Here is a 20,504-nt window from a genome sequence, read left to right as displayed (position 1 = left end):
CCTTTTTAAGGGGAATTTTCACATACATAAATAGCCTTCCAGCCTTTTTCTAGTACTTAGCCTCTTCTTACTTGTTTTGACAGAGGACAAACTTTACAGAGGAGGAGTTTGAAGAAAAATTAGTTTAAATTTTAAAGCAAAAGTAATTTTTCTCATAGTAGTAAGATTTCATAATGCAGGCTAAATGTGTATTTATGGTCAATCTAAAAATTGTGGTATTTAGCTAGCTTTTTTATCATTCAGATTTAGGGAGAAATAGAAAATTATTTAGTAGGTATTTCTCCAGCTTCATCACTCCTCTCCTGGTGCTGTTTTGTTTCATTTAATGAACTTGAAACCATTTTTCCTTAATTGTTCCTTTATGCTTGCATAATAATAACAACTATATAGTGACGTTGAAATATAAATTTTGAAATTGATGAATCTTACTACAAAATGAATATTTGTGTTGAATGACACATCATAATAATTATGCATTTTCCTGTTAATATTAAGATACAAATATTTGTCAAATATTGTGGTGCTGTAACATTGCACAGGCTTCCCATTCTTTTCCTAGCCTCTTGGTGTGTGAGACTAGTACAAGCTGAGGGCAGTTGAAGTAACGAGAAAAGTGTATTTTTTTCATGAATTGTCTTGCACAGAAGAAACTGTCCTTCTTCTATCCCATTCAGCACGTTGTCTGTTCTAATTTCCCTTGAAGTTTCAGTCACCAGATTAAATCATCTGTACAATGTGATAAAAATAAAATGTATTGTGTGTGTAAGTTGAGAACCAGTGATGCCTGGCGTGTTACAGCTTTGAGTCCAGTATTCCATAAAACTTCATATAGATATCATCAGTTACTCCTCTGTCTCTTTTTAGTTTTCAGTGTGTTATCCTTGGGTTATGTGTTATGCTTTTGGAGTGTTCTCAGTAATTGTAGTTATAGCCTATGTTTCCCTCCTGTTTGGACAGTCAGGAGAGAGTGTTCTGTGGTTGGTTCAGAGCCACATGTGCTGGTGAATGAGTATGCATGTACTGTTCTCAACCAAAACGAAAAATACTTGAATTCTGCTTGTGTATTTCTTCCACGCTAGCCATGCTGATGTTAGTTCACAACTCCTACATGGCTACCAGTTTTCACAAAACATGTAGGTGCGGGGTTAGCTTTCACTGTCCCCGGCTGCACGCAGCTCTTGGGAGCCCAGCTGTGGCATAGCTTCCACGTGCTGCCGGGGTTTGCTGCCGCGGGTTCCCGGACACGGCTCCGTGTCTCAGGCGCGTGGGCTGGCCAGTCTCTGTTACCGTGCGCTAGGGACCCGGCAAAGAGGTAAGGAATTTGTCCATTTACTCCGTGCTTGGCAGGAATGGTTTATTGGTCGCATGGCGCAGTTTGATGGAAAGACACAACCGCTCCTGGCACTCGCATGGGAGAAAATGGCCCTGGGTGCCGGCAGGGTAGGATTTTATGGAGGGGCGGGGTGAGAGGATCCACGGCCTGCTGTCCAATAGGGGCGGCTGCCGTGGCGGTGACGCCAGCAACAGCGACCAGCCAGAGAACCCCGCAGGGGCGGGCACCGAGCCTCGGGCTGAGCGGGATCGTGTGGCTTGGGGTGGCCGTCACCGGGTTTCCTGGGGCCGGACGGGGGAGGAAACAACACAGGGGGTGCGCGGGATTACAGAACTTGACTTATTTTAACATAAATTAAAAACCCTAATCTAAACCCGAACTCCAGGATGCAACATGTAGGAGCTGTGATGATTGGTCAACCTTGATTTCAATTTAATAAGCCCAAAAGTTACCAGAGATAGATACTGACAGACAGTGTGCTGACAAACCTAATTTTCTCAGAAACCAGGCAACAAATATGATTCCAGAATACACAGTTTTGATATTCTGCACTTTCAGAATAGCTGAGAAAAGTTGCAACATATTAGCACTCAAGACTTGAAGGTTTTTTGTGGTGACTTAGGAGGCCATACTACCATTTATACTAGCATCTTTTAATCCCAAGCCAAAGCAGTCACACCACCAAACATAGACCTCCAAATTAATACTGGAATCACTGTGATTGAATTTCTTACTTGTTAGGGGGAAATGTTCTTACCCAATTTTGACAGAATTTTCTTCAGCTGAACTGATGGCAGTTCAGCTCTACAGGTTTGCATCATATATGTGACCTACTTAATTAATGTAAAAAATTACATAGATTGTGAGTCACTGTCGTCAAGCTGTGATGTCATGCTTCAGATTATGCAAGTAACGTAGAGATTCATAATGTTGCCTTGTAATCAGTGCTCTTTTCCAGCTGCTTTTAAAAGGTTCACCATTTGAAGAGGGATAAAAGCCCTCAACACTCTGTTTATTCATATGTGTTCACCCTCATAATTCTTATGTCACTACTGCAGCTTCTGGTGTTACTGTCTGTCTGTAAAGTCAAAGCATAAGGAGGCATGAAATTCATGCGTGACTTCTAACTAGAACTCTGGTCTGATTAAGAAGTCCTAGACATCAAAGTCCACTGAGTTGAGCTTGTCTGTATTAAATGCCTTGATCACATCGTCCTTCAACATTCCACAGAAATATTTTTAGCAGAGTGGTATCTGAGATTTTTCCCAGTTGCTGATCAATTAAATACAGAGTTAGAAATTACCTTCAGGTATTCCTCTGTTTTGGAAAACATGTATAGTTTCTACTTCCATGTGGATGCAATGATATATCTAATATAGCATTTTGAGGCTAGTTTATAACAGTTTTTTCTTATCTGGACATTTACAACTACTGATGTGTATATAGAGTTTAGAAATATGTCTAGCCCATCTCATGATCCTGGTTTGGACTTGAATTCTTTCTGAAGTACTGCAGAGAGTCTGACTCCATCCACTGAGACACTGACTTGGAAGCAGTAAATCCGTTAAATTTTGGTCTTTGGCAATGATCAAGTAATTCTAGGATAGCCTTACTTCTACCCAACTGTCTTAGATACTTGGAATTGCTTTTCTAAACCTTTAGATGAAAATGATCTTTTCTAGCATTTCCGAGTACTCACTGTGGTTTCCACTTGGAGAAGTTACACTAGAAATGACAACTGTTCTCCATGCAGGAGGAAATACAGTGCTATATGTAATAAAGAAGCTCATATTTCAGTGCTTCAGTTGAGAAAATACAAAGAAAGCAGCATGGGCAGACTGTGGAGGAAGGGTTTGACAGTAACTCTCCAGGAGTGTGTGCATTACTTTTCCTGTGAGGAAGTTGGAAATTTGCCTAAGTTTGGTGGTGTGATTTTATTCATTCATCCTTAGTAAATTAATCCCTTGGGAAACCTGACAGGTGAGTATCCAGAGGCCTGAAAACCTGCAGGCGTTTTGCTTTCTGGATGCTCTAGACAGCAGTGGGATTTCTGTCATCTTTGGACTGCGGGGTGAAATAGTTTAATTCAGAAGAATTTACCTCATATTTCAAGAATTTTTGTACGTTCTGATAGTTGTGTTGGGATAGAATTGAATCCACTTGACTCAAACCTGTTCTCATGTAGCTGCAGATGGCAAAGGCAAGACTAACATGACGTTGGTGTTGATTAACATGAAAATGGCACAAACAGTAATTGAAAAACTGTGTTCCTTAGCACTTTCTGTGTTGGGATTTGATCTTTATATTAAATGAAGAGATAGCTAATTTATTGTAGTCTGATCTGTTGCGGTTCATATCTCTGTCTTCTGTGTGTTCTTACTTTGCTCTTTTGTGCTGGAACTAGCTAACATTCATGTGACCATAAGGGAAAACAGTTCAGGAAATGGATCTGTCTGAAAATTCACCTTGTTTTGGTTTTTTTTTATATATTCTTTTTTCAGTATATATTTGTATAAAACTGTTCTGGAACTGAGCACTGATACACCACACAGGTGTGTTTGTGCTGTTTCTTGCTGCCTTTGCCACCCTACTTATATGTGTTTTTATAATGAAATGCATGAATCTGTATTAAGTCTTTCTGCTTAGTTCCATTTATTTTGACATGTATAAGATATATACTGTAATACAAGGATTCTTTTTGTAAAAAAGGAAAAAACGAAACTTGGCAATTGCTAGCTTTTCTTAAGAATCTAAAAATCATTAGATCTTTCAAGCTGGCATTCCAGATAATAGAGAGAAATACTTATAATGAAGTTCCAGAAACATTTTTTCACTTAGATTATTCACTCAAAATATTATGTACTCTTGTTAGTTCTGGCTAATTTGTGATCCAACTGCAGGTGTTTTGAATTTTAAAACTCTGTGTTGCCAAATAGCACCAAAAATTAAGGTTGAGAATACTCTGTTGCCATGGTAATTTATTTGTTAGAAGACTGCCAAATAACTGTAAAGTGAAACCAGTGCTTTTGATGTGCCCTAAAATGAGGAAGGGAAAGAAGATCAGTGAGAACTGAAACATTACTGATTTCCATGGCTTTTTGCTGATGTTGGAGAGACCTAGAATATTCATCTTAAACATATTTAACTTTCTTTTTATTGTTGGATTTGGGTTTTTTTTTAAGTTGGATTTCTTGCTTTGACACTTGTTGATGTGTAATTTAAGCAATTTGTAAAAATTCATAGAAAAGGCCACTGTACAAAAAACAAGTGAGTTTGGTGTATTTTTAGTGACTTCTTCCTTTTCTACTTTAGCAGCACTGTTTAAACTTGAGGGAGTTTAAAGGTAAATCTTACTACAGTAAAATCTAAAAGCTATTGTGTACCTACAGACATATATAAATAATTTTTTCCTTTTGCTTTGAGCAATTTTGATTCTAGTAGATCAGGCTCTCATTTCAACCTCCTAGGGTTCTCTTGGCATGAAGGGAATGTATGAGGGCTCAAGTATATCCTGTACCTGCAATTTCATCTTTTTCCTGTTATTCATTCACTAGACAGACCATGGTAAATGGTAGCTTGTCAATAGCAATATGATAGGCTATATTTAAAATAGACTCTTCCTGGGACAGAATTAATAGCCTTAGTTCTCGATGTTTTCTCTTTGTTATCCCACTCTCATGTGTGACCCTCATGTCAAATAAATCCTGTTAGCCCGGAGAGTACAGGAAGAAACTGAAATGGAAAAGCAAACTCAGAACTACCGTCTTTTTTTCCAGGCATCAAGTGATAGAAAAGACATAAGACACCTTACATTGCACGGTGAATTTGGATGTGCGATGTAAAATTACAGAACACTGCTTTAGGAACAACATCTTCAAATTGTAAAAGAAATATTTTTGCAGTTGTGTCTGCAAAATTGTCTTCTTGAAGACAGTTTTCATAGACACCATACTATGTCGGGGGAAAGACTGGAGGCTTCTGTTTAATGAGTGTGTGTTTGCTCAACATTACAGATATTTCACAATGCTATAAACTCTTATAAATAAGGGGTTTTTTTACAAGATGAGGTTACATGCAGTGTCCCTCCTTGAAGAGAACAGGATGATTTGTCTTTTCTGCTGCTTGTACCAGATCTAGGACTAGACTGTGTGCTGGCATAAAACAGAAGTGGATGAAGAAATTCTGGTCTGTCTAGTGCTGGTTGTTTAAGGATTTAATAATGTAAGTGCATTATTGGGTCAGGACCAAAATATTCAGTACCTCATGGACTTAAGCCCAAGAAGAACAGTTGTATGTGCTTCAGACTGCTCTGAAGAAAAGGACATGTCCATTAGTTTATTGGCTTTAGTGCATTTTGGATAGCTGGGGCTGGCTGTGTAAGTTAACTTCTATTAAATTTATTTAAGAAGAATTTAAAATATTCTAAGTCCTTCAGATATTTTCACATTCGGTATTAGTTTTTGTATGTGGTAATATTAAAAAAAAAGCTTTTCCTTCACAGTTGTTCTAGTATTTCAGTGTTGTTTGAATAAAATACATTCAAACAAGTCATATGTAGAAACATATTATTGCTTCTCTTAATTGATTGGATTCTTTTTTTAATAATGGTTTGGTTTGGGGATTTTTTTTTTTTTTTTGTCAAGTACAGTTGATACTGTAGTTCAGAGCAGACACGTACCTTTCTTGATACATCTACAAATCTTTAGTCACACTTTCCTTTTTTTTTCTAATTGGCTGAACACTAGCTTAGTTTGGAGTCATGTTGCTTGTACAGACTTCAAAACAAGTTTCAGAAGTGGCCAAGTATAACATTTTATTTTAATGTAATACTTGTTTGAGAACTTTGCTGCTGTTGTCTTAAAAATGCGAAGACAAGTATCTTTGACTAGTCATGTGAATTTGAATGTATAATTGTACCTATGCTGTCATTTTATCCACATTCCTTGGTGTTTCTCTTGTCATCCCTAATATGAGGACTGTTTTGTAGTAATACAGACTTTCAGAACCTAAACTAGATTTCTTGTTGTTTTATCTAACAATGCCTTATGTTTCTCTTAAAGAAACTTGAAAATTTTCAAACAAGTTTTTTGTAACAGCTTAATTATGTGGGAGGCTCTTAAAATCACTTCCTATTCTATGGTACATGTACAATAATAGTGTCCCATTTATTTAAAAGGGATAATGTCTGTGATCAGAAGCCCTTTCCTAACACTGTCTAACACTGATTTAGGAACTGATTCAGCCCTTTTAACAAGACTTTGGTTAGTCAAAATTAATTTGTAACTACAAGTGAAATACCAGTGTCAAAATGGAATTACTTCATAGAAAAGCTCTAGAGAAGACTAAGAGATCAAAGGTACAATTAAGAAATCCTGTGTCACTTTTTTTCTGGGCACAAGAAGGGCTTGGATATGCTGAGGATTGGGAAGGTCTGATTGAACTACCACACAAAAAGACAAATCTCTGGGAATGGCTTTTTGTCTTTGGAGCCAGGTATAACCTGAAACAGAAAGCAAAGTAGTTGAAGCTATTAGTTTCTCCCTTTTTCAGCTGTGCGGTCTGGGTTAAATACAGTTCTTGTGATGTCTTTAAACACACACTTGTTCTTTATTATTTCCTCTTGGTTTGATATGTACACTCTGGTGTCTTTGTACTGTGTCAGTGGTACCCATACATTAAAGTTGGGGCTGTTTTCATTATCAGATGAGTACTAGGATCGTTGTGCCAAGTATCACATTAATGTAGGCTGTGCTGAAGCTAGCAATTCCTGTTACAATCTCCCTCAGTAATGTGCACTCTCTGGAAAAGGTGAATGGCTTGAGAATTTCTAGTTCTTGTCTGGCTTGTCATCTGCTGATCCCCTGCTGTGCTGTTTGTTTGCCCTTTCTTGAAAGGGCAGCAGCAGCGACCATCTGCCTGTGGCTTGAAATGGTTTGGGTGCAGCTGTTTGGTACATATCAACGCTTGTGGCAGTGCTTACTGCAGGTGGAAAGCTGTTGGGTTGACTGATGCCTCTCTTTGTGGAATACCACCAGTCATGGAATTTTTTTGACTTCATCTTTGTTTAGCATCAGTAATAATACAAATACACTGTTTTGTGAAAAGGCACAGCTCCAAATGGATGATTTTTGTTCATAACCATAGCTTTTGAAATATGCTTATGTGCATTCTATATGTTACTACCTAGGCTTGTTTTCAAACGTAAGTTCATTTCTGTTATGATTTCTTCTGTATTTAATAATTGATATGTTGTCTATATCTACTCTTACTTTGATATTATCTATTATTAATAATCTGTGAACAGAGACATTTGGTAGCATTAATGAGTAGGAATAGTTTAATTGTCTCATAAATAGTATTTCCCAACAAAATAAAGAAGTGTCTTCAACAAAGGAAAACATCTCTTGTTCTTTGTTCAAAGAAATCCCTGAAGTGGTTATTTCCACATATGATTGCAGACTTCCTTAATTTCCAGGAATCCTAGATCCTATTGACCAAAAAAAATGTTTGGTTTATGTTTTGCTTATTTATAATTATTTTTTTAGTGCTTACTGTCACTGCTGAGTAGATTAAAAATCCTTATTGCCTAGTCTTAAAGCATAAAGTGTCATCCTGACCTAGATGGCAGCCTTTTTATGTTTCAGTGCAAAGACTTCTCCTTTTCTTACTGTTTTTTCTTGAACTATTTATTAAAAAAACCTTATTATGAATAAATATTTGTTATTATTTTTTGAAAGTAATGACTATTCTTGGTGGGGGCTTTTTTGTTTTGTTTGGCTTAGTTTGTTTTTTCTTCCTACTGATGGCAAAGTTGCCTCTCTCACTTTGTAATACAAGAGACCAGGGCCTACCCTGGTGGTCTAAGCCCCGTTGTTTCAGGCACACTGTAAATTTGAAGCTAAACTTTTTTGATTTCTTTCCCAAAGAGCTGACTGCTTTCTTGAGAACGTTATGAGTACTTCCAAGAACAGAGTTGATGCATACTGTCCCATGTGAAAGAAGTGACTGGATTACATAAATTGATATTCCTAGTCTGCCAAGGAGCGAATACCTTCCCTCATTCCTGCTGTCATGTCTATACAGCCTTCACTGGCTGGCAGCAGAGGAGGCTGAAGTTTGGCTCTTGTAGGCCCTGGAAACATGCTGTGTGTGCATTAATATTTCTATTAAAGAATACCTGACAAAATATTTTTGAGAGAAAGTTAAATATACTTCATGTTTGCATACACAGTAACTAATACGTAAAGTATGAGTTACTTAAATTCCAGTATGTTTCTAGCCTGTGGATGTTTTTAGTGGTTGTTAAAAAAAATAGACAATAAAAAAAACTGAACTCAAAACAACCTCCCCATCCCAGACGTTCTAAGAAGGCATACCTAGTTTGCCTCTGACATTCCAAACATTCCATTGAATGTACCAGTATGTATGTATAGTGTCGAAAAGGTGTTCAGACAGTAGCTGCATTTTTTTCTTTCTTCCTTTTAAAAGAAGTTGTACTATAGGGACCTATGATAATCTCATTCAATGTCTTATATAAAAGAAATATCTGCATGCCTTGATGGCAAATGGTGATGCAGTGGGTTTCTTCCTTAGCATGTTAAAATCTCCGACAGTGCTGCTGTGTAGCAGAAACTTGGCACTTGGTGCTTTTTGTCATTTGGTTTCTGCTGTTAACTGAAGTAGAAATGCTTTTGTAGGTAGATCTGTGTGTGCAGTTACTTTTACTAGTGAAACAAAGGTAAGTACTGACCTTTGCTGTAACAGGATACCACTTCTAGGTCAGTGTTTTTTTTTTTTTCCAAAAACCTTTAACTTTTTACTTTTCATGGTGCAAGTAACTAACGCTGCCCCCCCATACAATTCCCCTCCCTTGCTTCTCAGAGGAGCACTGCTTCACAAGTTCCTTTGCTTGCCTGACAAAGGTAAGGCTGACAATCAGTACATGCCCCTCTCTAGAAATTGTTTTGCTCTGATTCAGCCTTCAGTTAAGCCACTGGTGAATACCATTCAGGGCTTAACAACTTGATTGAATCACTAATTTAAGCTACAAACATAATCAGTTATGCAAAATGGGTGTTCGGTTTACTTTTTGTTTTGTTTTGGTTTTAGTATCATCTTTATGGTCTCTGCACAGGGTGTATATGTATTAGCCAGACTCCCCATCCCAGATGTGAAGTACTGCTCTGTGAGCTTTGAAGATTTTTCTTTTTATTGTTTTTGTTCAAACTTGATGTAGGTTTATAGTACTAATATTCTTCATTAACCTGACTAGGTGTTGCAATCTCCATCAATCTGTCATTTTGATGTTATCGCTGAGGAATTAGAATCGAAATCTGATATAAAGAACTTTACTGAGAAGGAGGTGCCAACTTAATTTTGAAACTTATCCCACTGGATAAATTTAAGATAAATTTGGCTTTTGTCAGGAAGACTGATTATTTTTTTTTCTTTTGGTTTTAGTATTTCATGTTATTCTAAGTTTAACTGTTAAATACAAAATTTTAACAGACATAGTAATATATATATATATATATATATATATATATATATATATATATATATATATATATGAATAAATAAGGGGGAGGTTGAGTTGTAAAATTAAAGGATCACTATTGACTCCCTGTATCTGAAACATTCATCATTAGACAGTAACTGGGCTTAAGGTTTTCCATTATGGAATTTAATTGCAAAAGATTTGAAAGATTTCTTTGTTCATCCTATCTGTCTAATAATAATGAGAATTCTTTCTTTTTTATTGGGGTGAGAATTGTCATTTTCAAATTTTCTTTAAAATATCATTGCCAAATTTTCTTTAAAACTGCCTGCCTTAAATTTTGGAACAGATTGGACACATCCTACCTACTGGGTAGGATGGCAGGTTGAGACAGACTGTAGCAAGTTAGAAATCAGTTGGATTTTTGTTTTCAACAAAAATTAATTCAAATATGTAAAAAGAATTTAATATCTGAAATTCTGTTCCATAATAAATAATGTTAATTTTTGAGAGTCTTTCCTTTACACTTAAAGAATGTTAAATAATGAAAATGCTTTTATGTGTTATGCACCAATGGACTTAATGTACTGCTGATGTTTCTCTGGGACAAAAATAAGCTAAATAAAGGCAAAAGGTGAGATATTTCAAATCGCTAGCTCAGTCTAGCTCTAAGAATAATATTAAAGTATGGCTAGTTAGGAATGTCTTGTCTTCTATTTAGACCTCAGACACATTTTTAGACATTGGTTATTCTTCCTCTGATGTTTATGGAAGCAGTTTGATTTTAATGGAAATCTGAATTCATTTGAAATTATATTTGGTTAGCAGGGAAATGCACTCTATTTTCAAAATATTTCTCTTTGTCAAACTAATTTCTAAAATTTAAGTCAATGTAATAAAAGTGTTGTGTATGGAACATAATCAAGGAAAACAGTTTATAATGTCTTCCATATTTCTCACAGGTTGTGAAGATGAGAAAAGATGTGAAGAAGGCCAGAGTCCTCACTATTCGGAGACTAACCAGACACATTGGGAAATTAAAATTGAAAAAGTCAGTTTCAAGTAATAGTGGTTTTTTTTGTGGTTTATAAATAAGGTAGTGTTTTAATTGTTTTCACAAAAATGGAAAAAGTGGAGAAAAATGTTCTACATTTAAAACTTACGGAAGTAAAACACATATTTGTCTTATTTTAACATAATTTGAGACTAAAAATACTAAGTGAAAGGAGTTTCATAAAGCAGAATTGGGATGACTTTTTTAATGGGATTTAGGGTAGTCTGAATCGGTTACAGGACCTTTTACAGCACATCTGAACGTGTCAGATTACATATATTAGGTTATTCTGCTGTTGAATTTAAGTTGCACCAAGTTTTCTCACTGTAGCTGTCTTCAGGATTGTGTAGCGAAAAATACTTCATTTGTATAGATATACAGGTCATACTTGATTTTTAGTAATTACTATTAATTAATTCTTATATGAACAGCTTAAACAGTATATTATAGATTATGTTTTTAAAGATTACTGTCCTGAAATAACTTAGCATGTGTCTTGACAGTGTAAGATACATTTCTTACTGTGTTCATACTGTAAATTTAGGATACTCTCACAATTTTAGCAAGTTGTCCAAAATAAGAAGCAAGTCCAATGAACTTCCATATTTAAATATTACAGATGTTAAAATATAAATATATTTGAGACACTGATGTCACCTGATCTTGACAGGAATTGTGGTTTTGTATTTTCTGATACAGTAACATCTGTTTTTCACATTGTTCTGCTAAATCCTCAGTGTTTCCTCTTCAGTACAGCAAAAGCATTAGGCTGTGTTCAGCTCTTTGCTAAAATGTTCATGTGCCAATAAGGGATTATGTTTATGCACCATCTCTTGATTTGTTTTTAAATTTTGCTACTTAGTATTGCCAGAGAGGAAATAAAGTAACTAAACTGAGATTTTTTTTTTTTAATAAAGATAGACTTCACTTGCAGGGGTTCAGAAGACTTGAAATTGAAGAACCAGAAACGAGTTGAGAGATTAATAGAAGAAATCCATGCTATGAAGGTAATGCCATGTTTAGATAATCATTCAATATTAGAGACAATTATTTTAAATGGTCTGTTTTCTGTGGCTGCATTACTGAAACTTTTAAGTATTTTCAGAGTAAGCTTGAACATTAACACAGCTAGCAAATTGTGAGTATTTGCATTTGTCAAGGTGTTAAACAATTTGAGTCTTAAGCTTTCCAGGCTAAACATGAATTTGCTTAGCGGTGTGTGGTGTTCGAAGTTTTTACTGTAACAGTTAAAGCACAGAATATGAAGTTCTTGTGCCACTCAGGAGTATGGGGAGGCATTTTGTGTGTCTAACTGTACAGTATCCTCATTGAATGTCCTGCAAGCTTTAAATATCACGCCATTTGTATTTGGTTCTGTAATAATTTCAAGTTGTAGGGGCAAGGGACTGATTACACTTGAGTCAGATCTTTTTTTAGTGTTCACCCTTGCTGTTAAATGATACAGTGTTTGTATCTTATATGTTACGACATCAAGAAAATGCTTCAGAAATTTTATAACTTTGTAATGATTTGTGCTAATCTCTCAGTTTTGGTTGATACTGCATAAAATTATGTGTGGTGAAATGAGTTACGAATTCTAATCATAGGACTTGAGCACGAGTCATATATAGGTCGTGACAAATGTTTTCTCACAATAAGGCTGTTTTGATTGTTTCCTTGATAAGTGTAGTTGATAACTGTAGTGATTATATCATTCTATTCTGGGACACAAAATATTTTTGTTTCTTTTTAACATTTCTCTCTTTCTTCCCTCAACCTTGCAGAGATCTTAGTCTTCAGAAAAGGCTAATAACAGGAAAGGCTCCATTGTCCAATTTATATGTTCTTTGTGCCACTTTGATCAAGTAGAATCAGAGGGATTTTTAGCGTAATATTTCCAGACAGAGTCTTCATAAATCAGCAAAGGGGAAAAGAAAATGGGCAGCACTGCTCAGTCACCATGGCAGTAATACTGAGGCACTCTGCATTACTGACTTGCCATCAGTCTTAAAATTGGTCTTGTATTTGTTCCTTTTTCTCTCCTTTTTTTTTGTAATTTTTTAAAATTGTTTTTAATGCTAAGTATGTGTGTCTCAGATTCTAAGAGAATGATGAAGTGATCAGGTGTGCTGGAGCACTGAGCTCAGAAGCCCATGTTTTTTTATGGGGCTTTTGTGAGTGTTCTTAAGAGGGTTTCACTGCAAGATTTGTTCTGCACGAATTCACTAGGAGTCTTTGTTTTGTCCACATTTTGCTTTTCCTGCCAGGATCAGCTCATGCAGACATCTTAAAGCCTGCGTGCACTCAGGACTGTATTGGCCAAGTACATTCAGGTGTGGCTTCAGTTGGCATGAACATGTACAGGGCTTGTAAGTGATAGCTTTAAGAGTGGCTGTCAGGGGAGGATAGATTTGTAGTCTAGAAAGCTGAAGGCAAATTTTGCTCTGAAATAGTTTATAGAAAGGGCAGAGTCCTCAAAGTAAGCATTTGAGAAGAAAGAACTGTCCTGCCTCTTGGGTAGATAGCTAGTAAATGCACTTGGTTATCTGAAATTTTAAGTGCTGTAAGTTGACTTTATTGTTAAAACAATGCACCTTTATATTAATATTTAATAGGAAAAAGGTTTGTTTACTTGGAGATTTTTAGACTTCAAAAATGCACAAGTTGACAATTAATAGCTCTACAGTACATTTGTTTCTTAAATGAAAGAAAAACTCCTGTTTCTTATGAATCACGACCTAAAACTATTACGTAGTTGTTTATGTATTTTTTCAACCACTGTTGATTTCTGTACTAACAGAGATTTTTAGAGTTGACATAGATATATTCCTCATTCAGCATGGAAAAAGTAAAAAAAGACAGCTTTCACACAAACTGGTAATGTTCTTTCAGATGACTGGAAGATTTTTATATTGGTGAAACCTCACTCCCAGCAACCTTTTGTCCTAAGTTATTGATTATAAGGTTTATAAAAAACACCTTCACATAACTCAAATTACGAACTTGGGAATTTTAAGGAAAGATTGGACACAATAGAAATAGAAAGTGATCTATAAAGTTGCAGTTTAGAGCAACTAAGGTTTGAGTTATTCTGGATTATTTTAACAGTTTTAGTGTGTGGATCTCAAACACATGCCAGAGGAAATTTAAAATCCTTTCAAAATTGATGGATTGTGTGCAGGATGTAGCAATTTTTCATGTTCTGTTAGCATCAAGAAGTTGTCCATGAACCTCTCCCCATGTATTTTTTGTAAGAAATAATGCTTCTTCTCTCTTACTGAATGATTAGTCTTGAGGAGCTGCAAACTGGAAAGAGCAGTTCAATGGAAAAGACAAAAAATGCAACAAAATAATTACTGCAGCAAAAGTGGTGTGGAGCCAGAAAATGGATGTTTCTCCAGAGTCTGATAGGGTGTGTATTTTCAGGATAAAAGGTTTATTGAAGTGGTAGCTTACAACTTCTGGAAATTCTTTATTGGTTGGAGACCTAAAGACTTTCTGTAGGTTGAAGAAAATGGTACAATTTTTTTCCAAGCTATTCCCCGTTGCCAAAGTTGTGGTTTGACACTGGCTAAGCACCAGGCACCCACGAGAAAAACTATCCACTCATATTCCTCTGCTACAGTTGAGCAGAGGAGGCAGAAAGAAAAACTCAAGGGTTCATGAGTTGAGATAAGGATTAGGAGAAAACACTCCAAGGGCAAAACAGGCTCAAAACTTTAAAAGGTATAAAGAAAAATTTGGTAAAAAAATTAAAAGAGGTTGATAAGAACTAAAATAAACCTTGGGAACACTTTCCTCCCTCCAGCCTCTCCTTCTTTCCCACTGACAGTACAGGGAGACAGGGTGTGGGAGTTTTGGTCAGTTTTTCACTTGAAATCTTTCTTTGATTTGCTTAGGGTGTTTTCTGCTATGCCATGGGGTCCTTCCCATGGGAGACAGTTCTCTGTGAACTTTTCCAGCATGGTTCTAATTTTCATGAGCAGCAGTCCCACCCAGCCTGCTGTAACGTAAGTCCCTCTCCCAGGCAAAACAGTCTTCCCAAACTACATGGTTTGGGTCATTTTAGTTCATGGGGTGTATGTAAGTCTTTTAGGGATAAGCTGCTCTGGTTTGGAAGCAAGGTTCCTCTATCTCTGGAAGTAAGGGTCTGCTCTCTCTGTTCAGGTTTCCTACTAGACTACAGCTTTTCAGCATGTATCTGCTCCAACGTGAGCACCTTTTTTCACAGGCTGCGAATGGATCTATGGATCCCCCCATGCACGCCATGAATTATCAGGAAACTGTTGTATTATAGTCCTCATCACAGCTTGCAGAAGAATCTCAGCTCTGATGTTTAGAGCACCTTCTCTTCCTCCCTCCTTTCACTGACCTTAGTGTCACCATGTTGTTCTCCTCATGTGCCCTCACCTTTTCCTTTTCTCTGACTTGGAAGAAAATTGTCGTCTGTAGTTTCTTTTGTTCTCAAGTTCTGTCAGTTGAAAATTATAGGGTTTTGCAGTGCTGGAAGGTTGATCTCACCTGGGGAATCAGGGAATTGCTCATTATGCCCCTCACTGTTGGACATCGGTGCCCCGCTGGCAGCACATGTGCTGTGCCGGCCACTGCAGTGCTGGCACCATTCCACATCTCTCTTCATGTGGGGAGCCAAAAAGGAAAAAGCTGCTGCTGCCACCTCTGCCCTTCTGCCTGCAGCATGGCTGGCTAAAAGCAGCTAAGCAGACAAAGTTCACTGCAAGCTGTACCAAGATGGCGTGCTGTGTGGCCTTGGCAGCTGCTCACAGCACCAGGATGGCCCTGGCACTTCCCCACCCCTCGGAAGAAGAGGAAAGACTTGAGCATGTTTTTTGCCTTCTTAAATATTTCATTGCAGAGGCGTTACCAACTTCTCTAATTGGGTCAACATGTCTGTCATCAGAGCCTTCAGGGATTGGCTCTGCTGGGCATTGTAGAAGCTTTGAGGAGCTTCTCTCAGATGCCACTTCTGTGGCTTCCCCCATCCCCACTAAAAGCTATTGTGTTAAACCAGTGCACAAAGATGCTTCTTTCTAAACATCAGTCCTTTTTCTTCCATCATCAAGAACAGACTCAGACCTCCTTTCTCCTTATCATATATGCAGAAGAAAGAAAAAAGCCACCTGAGGACTTTGCACCTTTGGCAGCAAAGTCTTTGGAAGGACTTTATGTATTCTGATATCCTGAGAAGGTGTTATAGGTGGATTCCATTTTACATGGAGTTGGGTTCAGTCTCAGGGAAGAAAGACTGAAATTCTGCAACCTTGACACAGTTGTCTGTTTACTGAAGTTTTTAATGCAATGCCTTAAGTTTCTCTTATTCAAAAAAAAAAAATCTAATGATTTGAAATCCTAATCAGGGAGAATTCTTTGCTTTCTTAAGAACTACATTTCTCAGTTCAGCTGCCTGTAAACTCACAAATTTTTTGAGCCTGTAGTTCAGCAGGAATTTTCTGAATGAAACAAATTTCAACATTCAGTTACAAGATTTTAACTTCTCTTTCTAGATATTTTCTAGGTTTTAACTTTCGCTTTCTTTAACTTCTTTTTCTAGTTTGTGTCTGTACTAATTGCAGTTTGATACAACACAAAGGACAAAATGCTTGCTGTTACTAGCAGTTGCATTACTAACTCTCAGGGATTCTGTTTTCCTGTCCTCAAGTAAATTCTGAACAGACAGTGCTGACTTTAATATCACTGTAAACACATTGTTTCCTAGGAGTGAGATGGTATAAGATGCTTTTACTTTTTAGGTTTAATGGAGTATCCATGTCTTTTTTTTAAATAGGCTTTACATAGTCACTCATGCACAGTTCTGCATATATATTGAAAATCTATGAAGTGTTGGTGCTGGGCTGTGTTGAAAAACCTTTTGTTACTTGAATTTGCTAATAGTCTATATTGTATTATTATTAGAATGACATTTTAATATTTTATTGTCTATAGTTTCATTATTAGAACTGAAGAATAAAAAAATCTTAACTGGCAAATATAATTAAATGTGTCTCGGGCACAACAATCAGAAGTAAACATGGTAAGGAATGAGAGCAGTTAAAAGTTCCAGCTATGTGGATGCAGGAACTGGGTTATTTGGTTGCAGGAGTTCTCAAAGCTATTGTAATAATACGCTGCTTTTTGAGTTATTCAGTTTTCATTTTTCCAAAACTGTATAAATATTTATTCCAGAATTCACGAAAGATGGGACGAAAGAATGGTATGATCCTTTCTAGACTTATATGAAATATAAAATTGTGTACTGTTACAGATATTGCTTTACTTGTCAAGCTTGATGATACTATCAAAATGGATTAATTATCCATGGTAGAGTACTACTTTCTATATTTAAGAAGCTATTATTTTTTTAAAGTTTCTTGACACAAAAATAGCAGATTGTCTAGTGATTTCTTAGCAATGGGTAGTTTACCTTGAGTTGCTGAATTTCTTGGCTGAAGAAAGATCTTAATATAAACATTGTTTCTTTACCATATGTCAAGGAGTAATTTTACCTTTATCTTGCAACAAATATCTTGTCATTATCTTGCTATCTTGCAACAAAAATCTTGTCATGATATAGCAAGATGTTGCTGTATCATGTTTGAGGGATGGCTGTTAAGGAAATATGTACAAAAGGCATTTTGCAGTGCTTGAAGGAAAAATGCTTTCCATTTGTCAGGAATGAGTAGCAGTTGGCTTCAACTGTTTTCAAGTGTCTTGGAAAGATATGTTCTCTATCCTGAAAAATCACTGGAGAAATAGATTAGTTAATAAAATGAGGGTTTTTTAGTACACTTAAACCACAATAACACAGAATAATGAATTTAGTACAAGAGATACAGGAAAAAATAATGCTTTGCATTATTTTCTTAGTTTTATATTCTAGCAAGATGTTAACAGAAGTAGACTTAAATATTAACTCCATTACTAAGGTTTTGAAAGCCAAATTATTTTATAATAGTAGAACCTCAGTTTGAAGGATGTCTTCACACTCATTGTCCTTGGAACAACAGTCGTTCAATTTCCTGAAAGCAGTAGATGCAGAATAGTGGTAATGTTGAGGACAGGGCTGGGTAACTGATGATTTTTGTAGTAGGTCAGCTTAAGGAACTTGGTAGGTCTTTCTTCTAGTATGACCTTTTTTATGGAATTTTTATATCCTAAAATATCAGGCTTTTTTGTAAATCTTAGTCATTTTCTTCTAGCAGTAGTGTGTTCTTTCTTGGTTAATGGTTTCATCTTCTGTAACCTGGCTTTTGGTTAACATCTCATCATAAAATTGGTTTAAGTCAGAGTGGAAACAAATGCACTTTTTTGCTTTTCCTTTCTCCTGTCATGTGTTTCCAACAGGCTTGCATATTTTCTTTTAAAACAGATAGTAAGTGTTAAACCTGATGTTGTAGAATCTTCAACTTCTAGAAGTATTTGTAAGAGTAATGGGAATTGCTTAAACTTCCATGTAGTCAGCCTAGGAGCAGTCCTTGATATTTCTCAACAAATGGCAGGTGCAGGGGTGGTTCAGCTTCCAAAATGGTGTGGGCTAGATGCCACTTACAGACAATTTCAGGCAAGGAAGAAGGGGTAGAACTTAATGTTACTCAGCCCTCCTTCAGCGGAGCAGTCCAGATCATTGCTTTGGTACAGGTGTCTGACTTTCTATCCATGCATGATAGAAATGCATGTTCCATGCTTCATTAATGCAGGAAGCGTGGGACTTTGAGTGGCAGATACATACATAGTGGACAGGCATAGATGTGCAAGGAGTCAGACACTATTCAGAAACACAAAAGTTTGCTGCTTGTGCTCTCAACAGCACATTCTTCATTGCCAGTGGCAGTTTGTGGCTGTTCTGGACAATGTATGCCTTAACTGGGGAGTATTTTTTTTTTTTTTTTTTAAACTGCATATTAATTCAGTGACTATCTAAAATTATGTCAAGGTTGAAGCAAAAGCTCTCCAAGTAGGGAACCCAATTTGAAGACCACTTAACATAATGGAGAAGGTGGTGTGGATAAGCAGTGCCCAAACACAAACAGGAAGTCCACCAAAAGCGGAAGCAAGAGCAGACAGCCTGTGAGGAATGTAGAAGACAATGCTGATGATTTGCAGAGATGATGTTAGTAAATACAAAATTCTGATGGATTTTCAATTAGTGAAGAATGTGATGCTCTGCAGGAATAGATTCTGTAGGTACACTGCAGTAGAAGTAAGGCTGAAGGAAAATAAAAGTCCACAGCTTAGTGTGGAGATATGGAAAAAGGTGAGCTATTTAGTATTTTTTAATTGATGAATAAGAATGGGGAAGGAAATGCCTTATTAGGAGCCTACATGTCTCCTCAATGTACCCACTTGAATATTCCAACTCACAGCCTTTTTTGATTCTCAAAATAGTGAGACGGCAGGTTGGTATAATCACTGGCTGAGTTCTGTGATTAATCTTCATAGCATTTCATAGTCTTTTCACTGATACATTGCTTCTGTTCATATTTATGCTAAAATGAGAAACTCCATATTTAATATTCTTAACTGTTTTCCTAAGCTAGTCTCTTGGTTGCTTCTCTTGCAGGGTGAAAATATGTTGAATGAGCAATCTCAGGATGAGAATACTGTAGAATGTGATACTTTCTTTTTATTTTTTTTTCTAGATAGCAAGCATAAAAGAATACTTAAAATTGTAAGAAAGAAAGAAAAATTAGTGTGGGATCTTGTACCATACAGTTTTAATTTGAAGGAAGAAAATAGCTGACAGCCATTCTTACTGTTTTATTACATTATGATAGCAGAAGTTCTCTGGCTTTTTTAATATACTGAAATACTGTCCTGGATTACAAAAAAATGGACTGGATTTCTTAAAAATAAAAGTCTGCAAAAAAATCATCAGCTTCATTTTGCAAACTTTACTGTTGACAAGATACTTAAATAGAAGCAGCTATCGTGGTTTTTTTCTTATGCATTAGATTCCTAGATATAAGGTCAAAACAGTTTACAAGGGCAGCTTTTTGTTGGATTTGGGACAACTTAAGGAAAATATTAAAGTACGTTCTAAGTGCAGGTTGTCTACTGACTTAAAAATACAGCTTGCAGATGAAGCTTTTTCTAATCAAGTCTTGCATGAGAATTTTACTATCTCATTTTTTTGTAAGGATGCAGAATAAGTCATTTTCACTTTTTGAAAAAATAAGGCTTGCAGATGAAATTTCATCTCTTTTCTGAATTCTGTATATTTTCATTGTTTATTTTAATAGAGGCAACTTTTGCAATAACATAAAACAAATGATGTAACTCATATGTATTTATGTGAAAATTGACCAGTGACAGCAAAGCAAACCACTTACTATTAATCAAAATAATGACAGAAGTGTCAGCTTGTTTCTGCACTCATTTTGAAAATACTTATGTGTATTCAAGATGTGTACTTTTTTTGTACTTTTGACTTCTTTCATCATCCCAACATGCATTTCACTTTATTGAACCAATTTGGGCCTTTTCTTTAATGTCTCCATATTTCATGAAAACATGAAAAAGAATAGAACATTTCTGTAAGTACTGCATACTTTTGCTTTATATTTTAATCATCCTGTGCTGAGGTATAGTAGTCATTGTGAGATCTG

The 20,504-nt window shown here is 36.2% G+C and overlaps 1 protein-coding gene across 4 annotated transcripts in view; it reads left to right on the top strand.

Moving 5' to 3' along the window:
* The window catches only part of SRFBP1 (serum response factor binding protein 1), a 67,883-nt gene that overhangs the window by 12,718 nt on the left and 34,661 nt on the right, over window positions 1-20,504 (top strand). For 3 of the 4 annotated variants that reach the window (XM_053932234.1, XM_053932236.1, XM_053932237.1), the window contains exons 2-3: window positions 10,793-10,881; window positions 11,819-11,891. In XM_053932234.1, the coding sequence (XP_053788209.1) occupies window positions 10,793-10,881; window positions 11,819-11,891 (162 nt within the window). Of the gene's footprint in view, window positions 1-10,792; window positions 10,882-11,801; window positions 11,892-20,504 lie in introns of all 4 variants that reach the window. The other variant, XM_053932235.1, reaches the window with a different exon arrangement.

This window comes from Vidua chalybeata, chromosome Z (assembly GCF_026979565.1).
Source record: "Vidua chalybeata isolate OUT-0048 chromosome Z, bVidCha1 merged haplotype, whole genome shotgun sequence".
Lineage (NCBI taxonomy): Eukaryota > Metazoa > Chordata > Aves > Passeriformes > Viduidae > Vidua > Vidua chalybeata.
The sequence above is the reverse complement of the archived record's forward strand: the minus strand, read 5'-3'. Positions and strand labels throughout refer to the sequence as shown.